This window comes from Gossypium hirsutum, chromosome D09 (genome assembly GCF_007990345.1).
Source record: "Gossypium hirsutum isolate 1008001.06 chromosome D09, Gossypium_hirsutum_v2.1, whole genome shotgun sequence".
Lineage (NCBI taxonomy): Eukaryota > Viridiplantae > Streptophyta > Magnoliopsida > Malvales > Malvaceae > Gossypium > Gossypium hirsutum.
In genome coordinates this window covers 27524976-27537767 of record NC_053445.1, presented here as the reverse complement: position 1 = coordinate 27537767, position 12792 = coordinate 27524976, and the positions used below count along the sequence as shown (strand labels likewise).

General features: G+C 33.4%; 1 protein-coding gene and 1 non-coding gene across 5 annotated transcripts; both read left to right on the top strand.

Moving 5' to 3' along the window:
• Positions 1–2099: 2099 nt before the first annotated feature.
• On the top strand, positions 2100–2205 carry LOC121221523 (small nucleolar RNA R71). Its single transcript, XR_005918914.1, has one exon. It is a non-coding gene; the product is annotated as a small nucleolar RNA R71 (small nucleolar RNA).
• Positions 2206–9123: 6918 nt separating this feature from the next.
• Positions 9124–12552, top strand: LOC107890440 (GATA transcription factor 1). Of its 4 annotated transcripts, none has more exons than XR_001681955.2 (4): positions 9124–9422; positions 10162–10697; positions 11704–11803; positions 12156–12552. XR_001681955.2 is itself a non-coding variant. In XM_016814855.2 (3 exons), exons 1-3 carry the CDS (start codon positions 9276–9278, stop codon positions 11729–11731), a joined length of 711 nt encoding a protein of 236 aa, XP_016670344.1. In that variant the 5' UTR covers positions 9124–9275; the 3' UTR covers positions 11732–12552. The 4 variants fall into 4 exon arrangements, 2 of the variants coding, with proteins under 2 accessions (XP_016670344.1, XP_016670345.1); XR_001681954.2 differs by having other exon boundaries at positions 11704–11950; XM_016814855.2 differs by having other exon boundaries at positions 11704–12552.
• The last annotated feature ends 240 nt before the right edge of the window (positions 12553–12792 follow it).

Here is a 12792-nt window from a genome sequence, read left to right as displayed (position 1 = left end):
TCCGTTGTCCATTAATCATCCTTTTCTCGCCATCTTCTAGGATAATTTTGTGCATGCAAACGGATGGGCTAATACCATGAATTTCAGCTATGGTTCATCCGATAGCCTTCTTGAATTGTTTCAGCAGTAAAATAAGTTTATCTTCCTACTCTTTAGTTAACTCTACTGAAACAATCATAGGCAAAGTCAAAGCGTTACCTAAATAAACATATTTTAAGTGTGATGGTAGTACCTTTAGTTCCAATTTAGGTGGCTCCTTGATTGATGCTTTTGGTTGAATATAATCTCTACTTTCTAATTCCAAAGATTCAAAATAGGATTGCAAATTAAATCCATTCTGATGAGCTTCTAACAAAGTTAAGTATTCCTCACCCTCTTCATCACTTGGAGGGTCTAACATCAAAACTTGTTGCAATGGGTCCTCAACAGAGTTGAGTTCCCATTCTCCAGTTAAATCCTCTAACTCAGATACTGTAGTACAATCATCATCTGTGTTAAGAAATTGCATAGACTTAAAACCATTAAAAGTTACATGATCGTCCTGAAAACGCATGGTAAGCTCACCATTCTACAAATCAATAAAGGTCCTTCCAGTTGCTAGGAAAAGTCTTCCTAAATTATTGGCACCTCTTTATCTACTCCAAAGTCTAAGATAATAAAGTCAGTAGGAAAAATAAATTTGTCTACACGTACCAATACATCATCGATTTTTCCTTCTGGATGTGCTAAAGATTGATCTGCTAGTTGAAGTGTAACCGTAGTAGGTCTAACTTCACCTATCCCCAACTTTCTAAATATGGAAATGGGCATCAAGTTGATGCTCGCACCTAAATCACATAGTGCCTTACCACAATAAGTTGCTCTAATGTTGCAAGGTATGGTAAAACATCTAGGGTCCTTCATCTTTAGGGGTAGTTTATTTTGTAGATATGCACTACATTACTTTTTTAGAGCTACCATCTCAAATTCTCCAAGTCTCCATTTCTTAGGCAAGATACCCTTCATGAATTTGACGTAATTTGGCATCTGCTCAAATGCTTCTACCAATGAAATGTTAATGTGAAGTTCCTTGAGTCTTTGAGGGTAGGGTGGTAGAGGATTCTTAACTTGAATAGGCTAGTTCGTCTTTTGTGGCAATTCTACATCTAACAAAGTTGTTAGTTTATCATAATTGACTGGGTTAGAAGTTACCTTATTAGATTCTGCAGATTCTAGTTCTAGTGAAGTTGGATTTTCAACACTTGATTGAACTTCCACTTTACCTCAAGCATCAACTTACTCTTCTTCAACTTCAACAGTCTTGGACTTAATGTCTTCCCACTTCTCAGAGTCAATGCTTTACAATGCTCTTTCCCTAAATTTTTTGGATTCTCCGTATCACTAAGCAAAACATCTTGTGGTCTGTTTCTAAGTTCAGTAGCAAGTTGACCCAATTGATTTTCCAAATTCCTTAAAGTGGTATCATTCTTTGCCATATATGTCTTGAATAAGTTCTTTAGGCTATTGGAAGGTTCATCTTGAGTTAGTTTCTGAACTTATTAGGTAAATACAGGTGGTTGGGTTGATCTACGTTGTTCATAAGTGGGTTGAACTTACTGGGTCCAGCTCATTGGTTACTCTAAGAAAAATTAGGGTAGTTTCACCATTATGGGTTATAAAAATTGGTTATGGTCCTTGCCTTCCTCGATTCTGGTTCTGGTTACCTATGTAATAAACTCATTCTAGGTTTGACAGACATTCTTTGAACAAATGTCATTCCCCACAATAAACATAGGCTACATTTTTTTAATTGATTCAATGGTTGAGCTGCAAAATTATTAAACCTATTAGTAGTGAAGTTTTCAAGCATTGAGGATATCAAGGATACCCGGGATGCGAGTGAAGTGAGAGCATCCACTTCATGTATAACTGCAACTCATTTTCCTGGCACTAATCAATTGGTTGGCCATTGATAATTGTTGCTGGAAATCCTCTCGATAATTTCATAAGTCTCATTATAAGACTTAAAAAAGAGAGCACTGCTAGTAGAAGTGTCTACTACCATCCTCGTGTAAGCATTGAGACCGCTATAGAACATCTCTAATTGGATGCAATAAGGGATTCCGTGATGAGGGCATCTTCGTAATAGTTCTTTAAATCTTTCTCATGCCTCATACAAGGTCTTATCTTATATTTGTTGGAAGGTAGTGATATCATTCTGCAACTTAACATTCTTGCTAGGTTGGAAATACTTCATAATGAATCTTTCTGTTACTTCTTGTTATGTGGTAATGGAATCCGGTGACAATGAATTCAACCAAGCTCGAGCTCTATCCCTTAGTGAATATGGGAACAACTTTAATCTTAGTACATCTTCGGGTACTCCAGCTAACTTGAAGGAATCACTCACCTTCATAAACAATCTGAGGTGAAGATGAGGATCCTCAGTCAGATTGAATTGGCCCACTATCTGAAGCATCTGGAACATGAGTGGCTTCAGCTTGAATTGTTGTGCCTCGGTTTCGATTCTCCTAATGCCTGGATTAAGCTCATGAAACAATGGCATGACATATTGTCTTATAGCTTTATCCCTATCATCAGCAATAAGGATAGCATTTTCAAAATGATTTTCTTTGTTTCCTTGATTCTGATTTTCAGAGTTCATCTCTTCGACCCTTCTCTGAACTACTTATCTTCTTCGTTGTCGAAAGGTTCTTTCAATTTCAAGGTCTACAATAATTAAGTCAATAATTCAATCAATACTCATAAACACCTAAAACAATTATAGAAAAATAATTAAATTAAAATTAAATAGAAAAATAATCCAAAATTCAAAATTAACAATTTCACAAATAGTGTCTTTTAAAACAGTCCCCGACAACAATGCCGACAATAATGCCAACAATGCCAAAAACATGGAACGACGAAAATATGCAAGTGTACACAATTGTTATCAAGTAATAAAGTGACAAGTAAATATTGAGTTATTGTACCCATAGGGACTGTGAAAGAAAAAATATTTACGAAATGTAAATCAAACACTTTGGTAATGGGAAAATATGTTAATTTGAATAAGTGTTTCATAAAAACTAAAAATAAATTAACTAAGAAAAATAATAAGCAAAAGCTCCAATGCACGATTTCTAAAATATGAGTTTTAACCAATATGACATAATTGTGTTAGATCAATTACATTCTTTAACTTAAATTACTAAACTCATGTTCATGTTGTTACCAATAATTTCACGGTAACTTGGTATTTTGCTAACTAATGCACATACAAACTTACTAAACCAATTAATCTCTTGAATATATTACTATGTCAATTCAAACAATTAATCAATTTCATAAGCAACTATAAGATTAAGTGAGGTAACAATATATTTCTACATTAAAACAATTTAATCACAATAATCTTGCAAGTTATGCAAAACTAATGCGCCGTTTAATACAATCGCTAATTTAACCTTCAACTACCTTAAAAGATTAAACATGCACCAATTAAATACTGTGTCAATTAATTATAATTTCAATAGTATTAATAATTAATTCATTTGTTACCTTACAATTATAATGCAAGTATAACATAGGCATGATTTTTATTTAATTGAACAAACTACCAAGGCCTAATTACAACATGAACACGATTATAATAATTTAATTGGACAGAATGCAATCGATCTAACACGAATTAAATTTAATTCATTTTAATTAAATCAAGAACAAAAACATAACAAATATCCATGTTCATGATCACAACATAAACAATAAAATTAATGAGAAGGGAACTAGAAAGCAAATCCAGTATTTCTCCGAAGCCAAACTAGTGTGCTCCCCTCCTTCTCTGCTTATTCTGTCGATCTAAGGCTTTCAAGAACACTTGAATGCTACTACTCCAAGGTGGATGAAGGCTATTTTTCAATAGGTAAATTGGCAAGGGAATGAAGAAAGAAAAATGGGAAAACAAAGAAGGGAATGGAAGAAAGAAAGTGAGTGAAAGAGAGAGATATGTGGTAATGAATGGTGTGAGAAATGAGGAAGGGAAGAAGGGTATTTATAGGTGGGAATGGCTGCTAAAAATATCAAATAAATTTCATCCATTCAAGCTCCCTTGGCTGGCCATGCATTAAGCAAGTTTTAATGTTTCAAACTTTGCTATATTTAGCTTGAGGCAAAAAGTGAAAGACACAAAAAGAGGAGAGGTTTGAAGCTCAAGGGCTAATTTTCAAGTATAAAAATTAGCTAAAATCAGATGATTGGATCAGCTATAGGGACGGTTTTGGGCTGCCCAATTGCTTGGTGGTTCAGTCCTCTATACTTAGTACACTGGACTACTTTTTTCTTCAGGCTTTATATTAATTTATGACCCAATTAATGTTGGATAAAAATTAATATAAAGTATGTATAATAATCATTATTGGACTGTCGTTGGCTGGAAAATAATTTAGTCATGCTCTTAATTCACTTGATGCAAAAATTACCCCAATGGTTCGAGCTTTGCAAGGTGTCTATCGAGCCAATTTTCACCTTTTGTGCAAAACTGTCGAAAATAAACCAAATTTGTGAAAATTTATTATAAAAATAATTAAAATTCAATATGTTTATAATTTAAGTGTAAATTAATTATTTTAGAATTAAAGTATGAATTTCGACAAAAGTTACTATGAAACTGCATGAATTAGAGCTCAAAAGGTGTTAAAAAAAGTCTGAATATTTTTGTGTTTCTAGTTCACCAGAGTAGCAACGAAGTAGGTTATTATGCATACAGTGGAAATGTGACGTAGCTTTAGAATACGCCTTAAGTGTCTATTCATCTATTAATATAAGTTTTCTTTCCATATTACGATCCAACAACGAAATACCACATAGTTTAAACATTAGACAACTAGTGAGACAATATTTGTTTCTATTTTGCTTTGCATGCAAAAACCACATGAGGATATTATAAAAAGAATATTAATGTAATCCATGAATCATTTTATTAACCAATCTGCTCGAAAAAATTACAAGTTTACAAATGAATATACTACACTTAAGGCACCAGATCCAACAAGGGATAGATATTTTTTTGTATAAATATTGCCCCCCAATCGAAGGAAAGGTTATAAAGTGACCTTGCCTGAGACAAGAAGTATGGGCAAAGTCTTGTTGTTGTGGGCGAGTCATTTTTATTAAAAAAATAATCATATTTCTTTTTTATAAAACAAGAAAAGGTAGATTACATTTGAAACAAAAATGTAAGTTATAGAAGCTAAGTTGATATTATTCTTGATACACTACTTCTAAATAGAGGTGTGTTGTATTGAACGCGCGATGCCTTAATAGTGGAGTATGACACACAAGGAGCAACCTTGTAGTTGAAGTATGAGTGCATGAGGTGTTCTAGGATTTTTTTTTCCAAAAAAATTAAATGAACCTAAAAAGGCTTCATCCTTAAAAATTTGGGTGCTCAGTAAGGTTTTGTTGCCTCATTTAAATGTTTTCGAAAGGAAGGTTTTTTTAATGAAGTAGCGAGAGTGGATAGTCTAAGCATGAAGCTTTAAGAGATGCTTGACAAAACGAAGGATGCCTAAGAAGGCTTACTTGAGAAAATGAGGCATGTTTTGGGTGTTAAGCATCCTAGAAGTTCAAGTATGCTTAGAAGGTAAAGTTTTTTACAATCTAGGCCTGCCTCAAAGGCAAAGATGTAATAAAATGAAGCTTGTTTTAAAGGCAAAGCTTTTTGATAAACCAAGCTCACCTTGAAGGTAGAGTTGTCATAAAACGAAGCTCGCCTTGAAGGCAAAGATTTTTTATAATCCGAGCTTACATTGAAGGCAAAGCTTTTTGATAATCTGAGCTTACCTTGAAGGCAAAGCTGTAATAGAACGAAGCTTGCCTTGAAGGTTGATCTAACACGATTTGTCATGTTTATTTGCTATTCCTTTGCACATATTTTATCATGTTTAATAGTAAAATTGAGTCATTTTAGTGTTAATTTGTGTTTTTGTGTTTTTTAGTAATAAAAATGTGATTTTTAGTAGTTTTCATATTAAATTATGTTATTTTATATTTAAATAAGATTATATGGTTCTTTAGGATTAATCTAGAGCTAAAGATTCATCTCCAGGATGAAATTAGAGTCGCTGTCACGACAATAAGGCATGGAAGTCATGACACCGAAGACAAATGCAATAATGGGACCAAAACAGACTCCACACTGCGACGAGGAGGTGCCCAATGTCACGATGTTGCGATGATTCCTGCACGTGTTGACTTTAATTTTAAGGGCAATTTGGGGTCATTTTCCAACACTAAGCCTTAAGTGTTGTATTAAACAAATGGGCAATTTGGTATTTGGATTAGTCACTATATAACTAACATTTTATTCAAATTAGAGGAGGTTGGTTAGAATTATTTAGTAGATTAGTTTTTAAGTTAGGTTTTTTCTTAGAAAATAATTTTAGAGTAACTTTTTATCGTTTTTTTTATTTTTATATATATTTTTTGTTTTTAGGTTGAACTTCTATTTTCTTATTAAACTTTACATTCGGATATGATTCAAGACTTCATGATCAACCGGATTTTATCAATGAGAATTTTCTCCACTCAATCTCATTTTATATTTTATTTTGTCCTTTATTTGATCAAATATTTATATATTAATGAGAATGAGTTTATGTGCTTTTATGACTATCTTCTATAATTTAATTGGTTAATCGATTATTTGATTGGGTTTTTTTCCAATTCGATTGAGTTTTATGTGATATTGCCAAACTGTTATAATACTAAAAATGACGCCTCCAGTAGATTATCTAGACAAATTGGACTGAAAGGAGATTTTTTTGTGTATCAATTTGGTAGATATGCATCTGAGTGAGACCAAGAAGGTAGCTTAGGAGGTAATCTTCAAGTAGGAAGAGACCGAGAGGGTATTCCTAGGTAAGGGTAATTAACAATCCAATTGAGTTTGGATTTAGCTTAATTAGTAATTAATTAACTAAATGAATTTTTCATTGTTTAACTGAGAAATAGGAATTTCTTTACTCGATGGTAAATGAGGATTAGTTTTATCTCAATTTAATTTTGATTTGCACTACTAATTTGTGAATCGATTAGATTAATACTTGTTCTTGAATAATTACTTTAGTAACAACATTTATCAATTTTTAACAATCCCTTGGGTACAATCCTCAAAATACTTTCATATTTCATTGTAATAAAAGCTATATTACAATTTGACACTATATGTTTGCAGTTAAAAACCATGCTTTAAAATTGTTTTATAAAACTGTTTGTTTTTTGTGCATGCGCACATGTGGTCAAAGTTAAAGATTTTTTATAATTCAAGCTCACCTCGAAGGTAAAGCTAAAATTGGACGAAGCTCACCCTGAAAGCCTATGCATTCTAATAATCCAAGCTCACCTTGTAGAAAAATTTATAATAAAATGAAACTCTCCTTGAAGACAAAGCTTTTTGATAATTTGTGCTCGCCTTGAAGGTAATGTTTTTTTGATAATTCAAGCTCATTTTGAAGATAAAGTTGTAATAAAACGAAGCTGGCCTTGAAGATAGAGATTTTTTATGATCCGAGCTTGCTTGAAGGAAAAGCTTTTTGATAATTTAAGCTCGCCTTGAAGATAAAGCTGTAATAGAACAAAGTTAACCTTGAAGTTAAAGTTGTAATAAAACAAAGCTTGCCTTGAAGGCAAAGTTGTAATAATAAAAAGTATAGGTAATGTCAATGACCATGACAATTGGGTTTTTATAATAAATAATTAATATCAATAATTAATTGAAAAGAGTAATATGGAAATTAAACCTTATCTAGGCATTAGTAACTTTAGCATGGCATATATCAACATAAAGGATATGTATACACTTAGATTATGTCACACCTATAATGTGGGTGAAAAACAAAATTATGTAACAAATATATTTGTAAAATAATTTATATAAATAAAAACGAGACTTTGTTTGAAGGATAAAGAATAAATGTAAAAAACTAAAGAGGCATACATTCTAGTTCTATTATGCGTGTATATATTTTTCTATATCAAAGATATCAAATGACAAAACACCATCAAAATAAAACAATTTACTTTGTAAAGTAAAGGTGTTTTTTTTGTCTTTTCTTAAGTGACTTGGTACCTAGTTAACCAATGACACCAACTCAATCATAGGTTGTGTAATAAGTATATATCGTTGAAGGGTGGGAATTTGTACCTTCTTTGGTAAAACTTGTGCCAATTAGGCATTGAAACTTAGAGAAGTATTACACCCAAGGTTACTCAACTCTTAGTAAGTTTACACTTTGGTTATTCAATTTCAAAAAAGAGTTACAAGTTGGTCGCTAAACTATTTGAAAGTTTTATGATTTTAAGGACCTCTTTCACAATTGTATTCTAGTAATCTCACCATCATGTAGCCTTCTTCCCTGACAAGGGAACACATTGAACCATAGATTTTTCCTCCTTTTTCAAATTTATGGTTTAATTTTCTTTAAAATGATTTGATACTCTACCGATTTAAACTTGAAGCTTTAGCAAAAAAGCTTTCTACTTGACCTTTTCTCAACGAGGAAATTAGATACCAAAAAAAAATATAATTAAATTTTTTAATATAAATATATTTGCTACATAATTTTTTTCTATCTAGCCCTAATCCAATAATTTGAACTCAACTAATGAGTTCATTGACTAAAGTGAGTTCAAGCATGCCCGAAATCAGAGTTGATTTAGAAGTTTACCTGTAGTAAATTTAGGGTGCGGAGTTGAAACTTGTAATGTATAAAAAATTCTAATAATTTGATAAATTAACACATATTTTTTTATGTTTATGTTATAATAATATTTATTGTATAATAGAAAAACAAGTATTTTTCAAAAACCAGTAATTTTATCCAAATTTTCAATAGTCTTTCAAAAAGGTACTTTTTGAAAGGAAAAAGAAAAACAAAAAACAACTGGAAATAAAACATTTAATATCGTTCACCATAATTACAGTGAACCTTCCTCCATCCACTCTTGATTACCGTTAACCAGACCCCACTTTCAGATATCCAAATGAAAATCATTCATCAAAGGTTCATCAAACGGTACTGATTTCAATAAAGGGTAAAAAGAATGTGGGCCATATTTCCAGACAAACATTACTCACCACCATTATTATAATAAGGAAATAAAAATAAAAACAAAAAAGGAAAAAACCCTAAGAAATGACATCCATTGTTTTCCCACTACAACAATAAAAAAAAAAAGAAAAGAAAACATTTCTTCTTCTTCTTCTTTACCACTTTACCTTATCGTTTGAGAAAATGGAAGCTTTTGATATGGCGGCTTGTTTTGAGGACAACTTACTGGACTTTGCTTCCGACGTCGGAGAGGAGGACGAAGACAAAGAACACAACAAGAAATCCTCAACTTCTTCTTCTTCTCTTAACCCTAACAACTCTTGTTTTTCAGTAAGTGTTTTCTTCTTTCATGGATTTTTTATGTTCTTCAAATAAAATTATATTTGCGTTATAAGGTCTCGATGGGTCTAACTTGGCTGAGATTTCGTCGAACTCGGGGGGCGATTTTTTCCGAGTTCGGGTTGAAAGTGATCCGGGTCGGGTCAAATCCGAGGGCAATGAATTCAATTACGTTTCTTTGTATTTTTCTTTTTTTAATTTTCCTATTCTCGAAACGGATGGCTTATAATGAGTGGAAACTGATTCTCGCATTCCTATTACTGATTGGACCCGATATTTTCATTCGGACAAGTTTATCCATCAAGTTTATTCGCGCTATTAAATGGACGAGACCGCGTAATATGGACATAATGTTGAGGGTATTTTTGGTATTTGCAATAATTCAAAAGGGAGATATCAATTATTTATCTTAGTAATAAATTTCCAGCGAGACTTCCGTTTTTGCTTTCCCCAGAAAAAAAAAATGGAATTGATACGAGTACTCCATTATTATTTTTAATAATTCCTTCCAATACGAAAAGTCGGTTTTGTCCAACTTTCGAACATTCTCTTTTACTTGTCGGGCGTGAATCTTGCTAGACCTACTTTTGTCTTTTTCTTTCCAACTAAAGTACCCCATGATGATAATTAAAAAAAAAGGGAAAAGAGAGGAACCACTCGTTAACAAATTTTAACTCGTCCGAGTCGACTGAGTTAACCAGCTGAGTCAACTTTTTATTACCATTTGCAGGAATTTGCAGAGGAAGAACTAGAATGGTTATCAAACAAGGATGCATTTCCTGCCGTGGAAACGTCATTCGTCGATGTTTTAGGGACAGCGACAAAGCACCAGAGCTCGCTAACCTTAACCAATGGAAACGTTGTAATGTATTGTTTTGGCAACGTTAAGATCCCCGTAAAAGCGAGGTCCAAGCGTCTCCGCAAATGCAGGGACCTGAGGGACCACGAAAAAAATTGGTGGGTTCATGAGAATGTGAAGACTTCGAATGCCACTGCAAAGGGAAATCGTTGGAGGACTATGGGAAGGAAATGCCAGCATTGTGGTGCAGAAAAGACACCGCAGTGGAGGGCAGGGCCACTTGGGCCTAAAACACTTTGCAATGCTTGTGGAGTGAGGTATAAGTCCGGGCGTTTGGTGCCTGAGTATCGTCCAGCAAGTAGCCCTACGTTTTCCAGTAAGTTGCATTCGAATTCCCATAGGAAGATATTAGAGATGAGGAGGCATAAGCAGTTGGGGTTTCCTTCAATGAAGCCTATGGATAAACGGTAGTGTTCTGGTGTGCTGAGCACTGCCATTTTTTTCTCCCTTGTCTCTCTCCGTCTCTTTTAAAATTTTGGGTTTTTGTTTTATTTTATTTTTTAAAAATTTAAGTTAGTGTAGTTACTTTAGGAGTAAATTAGGAATTTGGTTGTAATGGGTTTAGATTGGATTAGTGAAAGTTACTTTTTTTTTTTTTTTGCTTTGATGAAGTTGAAAACCCATTTGGGAAATTTTGACTTTAGTGTGTTTTGGTTGGTTGAATGATGTTTTTCTAAATACTAGGAAAAAAAAAGAATAGTCTGTAATTGTTTTGCTCTAATTCTTGAATCGTTTTTCTTTTTTGTCTTGGTCAAAATGTGGACTGCAACTCAAGAATGAGGGTTTTGCTGATTTCTGTATTTGGGTTGTAATGAGTTCATGTTTGATTATTTTCAGCTGACTTGTTGTTTGTTTGGATAGTGAGAAAGTTGCCATTTGTGAGCTAGCCTCCAAGGTTGTAACACAATTTAGTTTTAAGTTTTTATTTCCATGAATGTATCAAATATGCTAAAATCATTGTAAACTCTAATCTGGAGAATCTTATGTCCGCAATCCATAGAATTGCTTTCCCTTGTAGCTTTTTCATATATATTTTTTTTCATGCATCGATTTTTCCTTTAGGACGTTGGTTAAATGTGTAAATATCGACAGATTTTTAGTGCATAAATCATCAATTCGGTAGATTTCAAGAGAGTTCATGGCTGGATTAGATCCCTGAGTTACTTTATTTATGTTATGCTCGTTGATTTGGTTTTGTTTTAATGTTGGGCTGGTAATAATTGCATATGTCAGCAAGCAAATTGTCATCTTGGGAAAACATCAAGTAATTGAGTTGTTTTGCATGCAAAGAATTTCTAGATAGAGAGACATGGATGTAAGAAATAATGTCCTTAGTTGCAGAGATGAGATTTGTCAATTTATGTGTTTTGAATGCTTGTATCTGCTTCCCTCCTGCCCCCCCTCTTTTTACAGATCAAAGGAGAATGAATGTGGGTATTAACGAAGCTATCGTGCCACAAATGCGATGAAACTTGGTGTTTGGCAAAGAGCATTGAACTCTATAAGTTAAGATGTTAGTGTTGAATGTTATGAGTTTGTTGTCTTCATCAATTGAAGCAGATTTTTTACGAATAGCCAAGTGACACTATCTATAATATGACTTGTGAAACATGTGAGAGTTGCAACCTAAGATGTAGCTAGGGAAGGCTTAATCTCTTTCGTAAGTCAAATAAGGTTGATTTAAGTTTTAACTTTGTTTTAGAGGCTTTATATCTGTCAATTATTGATGTCAAGTTATAATGATTTATTTTCTACATGTATGGACTTGTTTTGCGCAAGAAATCATGTCTACATATTGCACAACTTTTGAAAATCATATGTAGTGGAGCAGTGAAAATATTTAATGTATTTGTGTCATGGTTCAGCTTGTGAGCAACGCACCCAAGGGTGCGGAGTGGACCACCCCAAGTGCAAATGAAGGCTCCCAACTGTGTATGACAACCACCAAGGGTGTGGATGGTGGCCACCAAAGGTTCAAGGAGGCCCTTTTTTAAGTGCAACATGCTTGAAAAGGTGCACATGCGAGAAGAATAGGTCTAGGGGTTCTAGAACGTCCGGGAAGAATTTAGAAATTTGAAGAGATAGGAACTTATTTGAGCTAGGTAGAACTTTTCGGACGGTCTAGAATATCTAAGATTGTATAGAAATGTACAAAGTTGTATAGAATGTTTTAGACATGTGATCTTGATAGTCTATTGTATTCAATTGTGACCGTTGAATCAAAAGGGCTTAGCCTATATAAAAGGAGACATCTTTCCCTCATTTGTTTTAAGTTAATTTATTGAGTAATAAAATTTTTGCATTCTCCCAAGTTCTCTTGTGTTTGTCTATGCCTAGAGGCATGTTAAGCGTGTCTAAGAAAGGATTGATGGTTGATTTAGTCATTGTTGGCGTAAGACTCTTGTCTAAGGTTGCGTGTTAGCGAAGCTAGAGTTTCGAATCATGTTAAGTGGTATCAAATCTAGTGGCGTGCCCTTAGTGTGTGTGAAAAGGCAATTGATT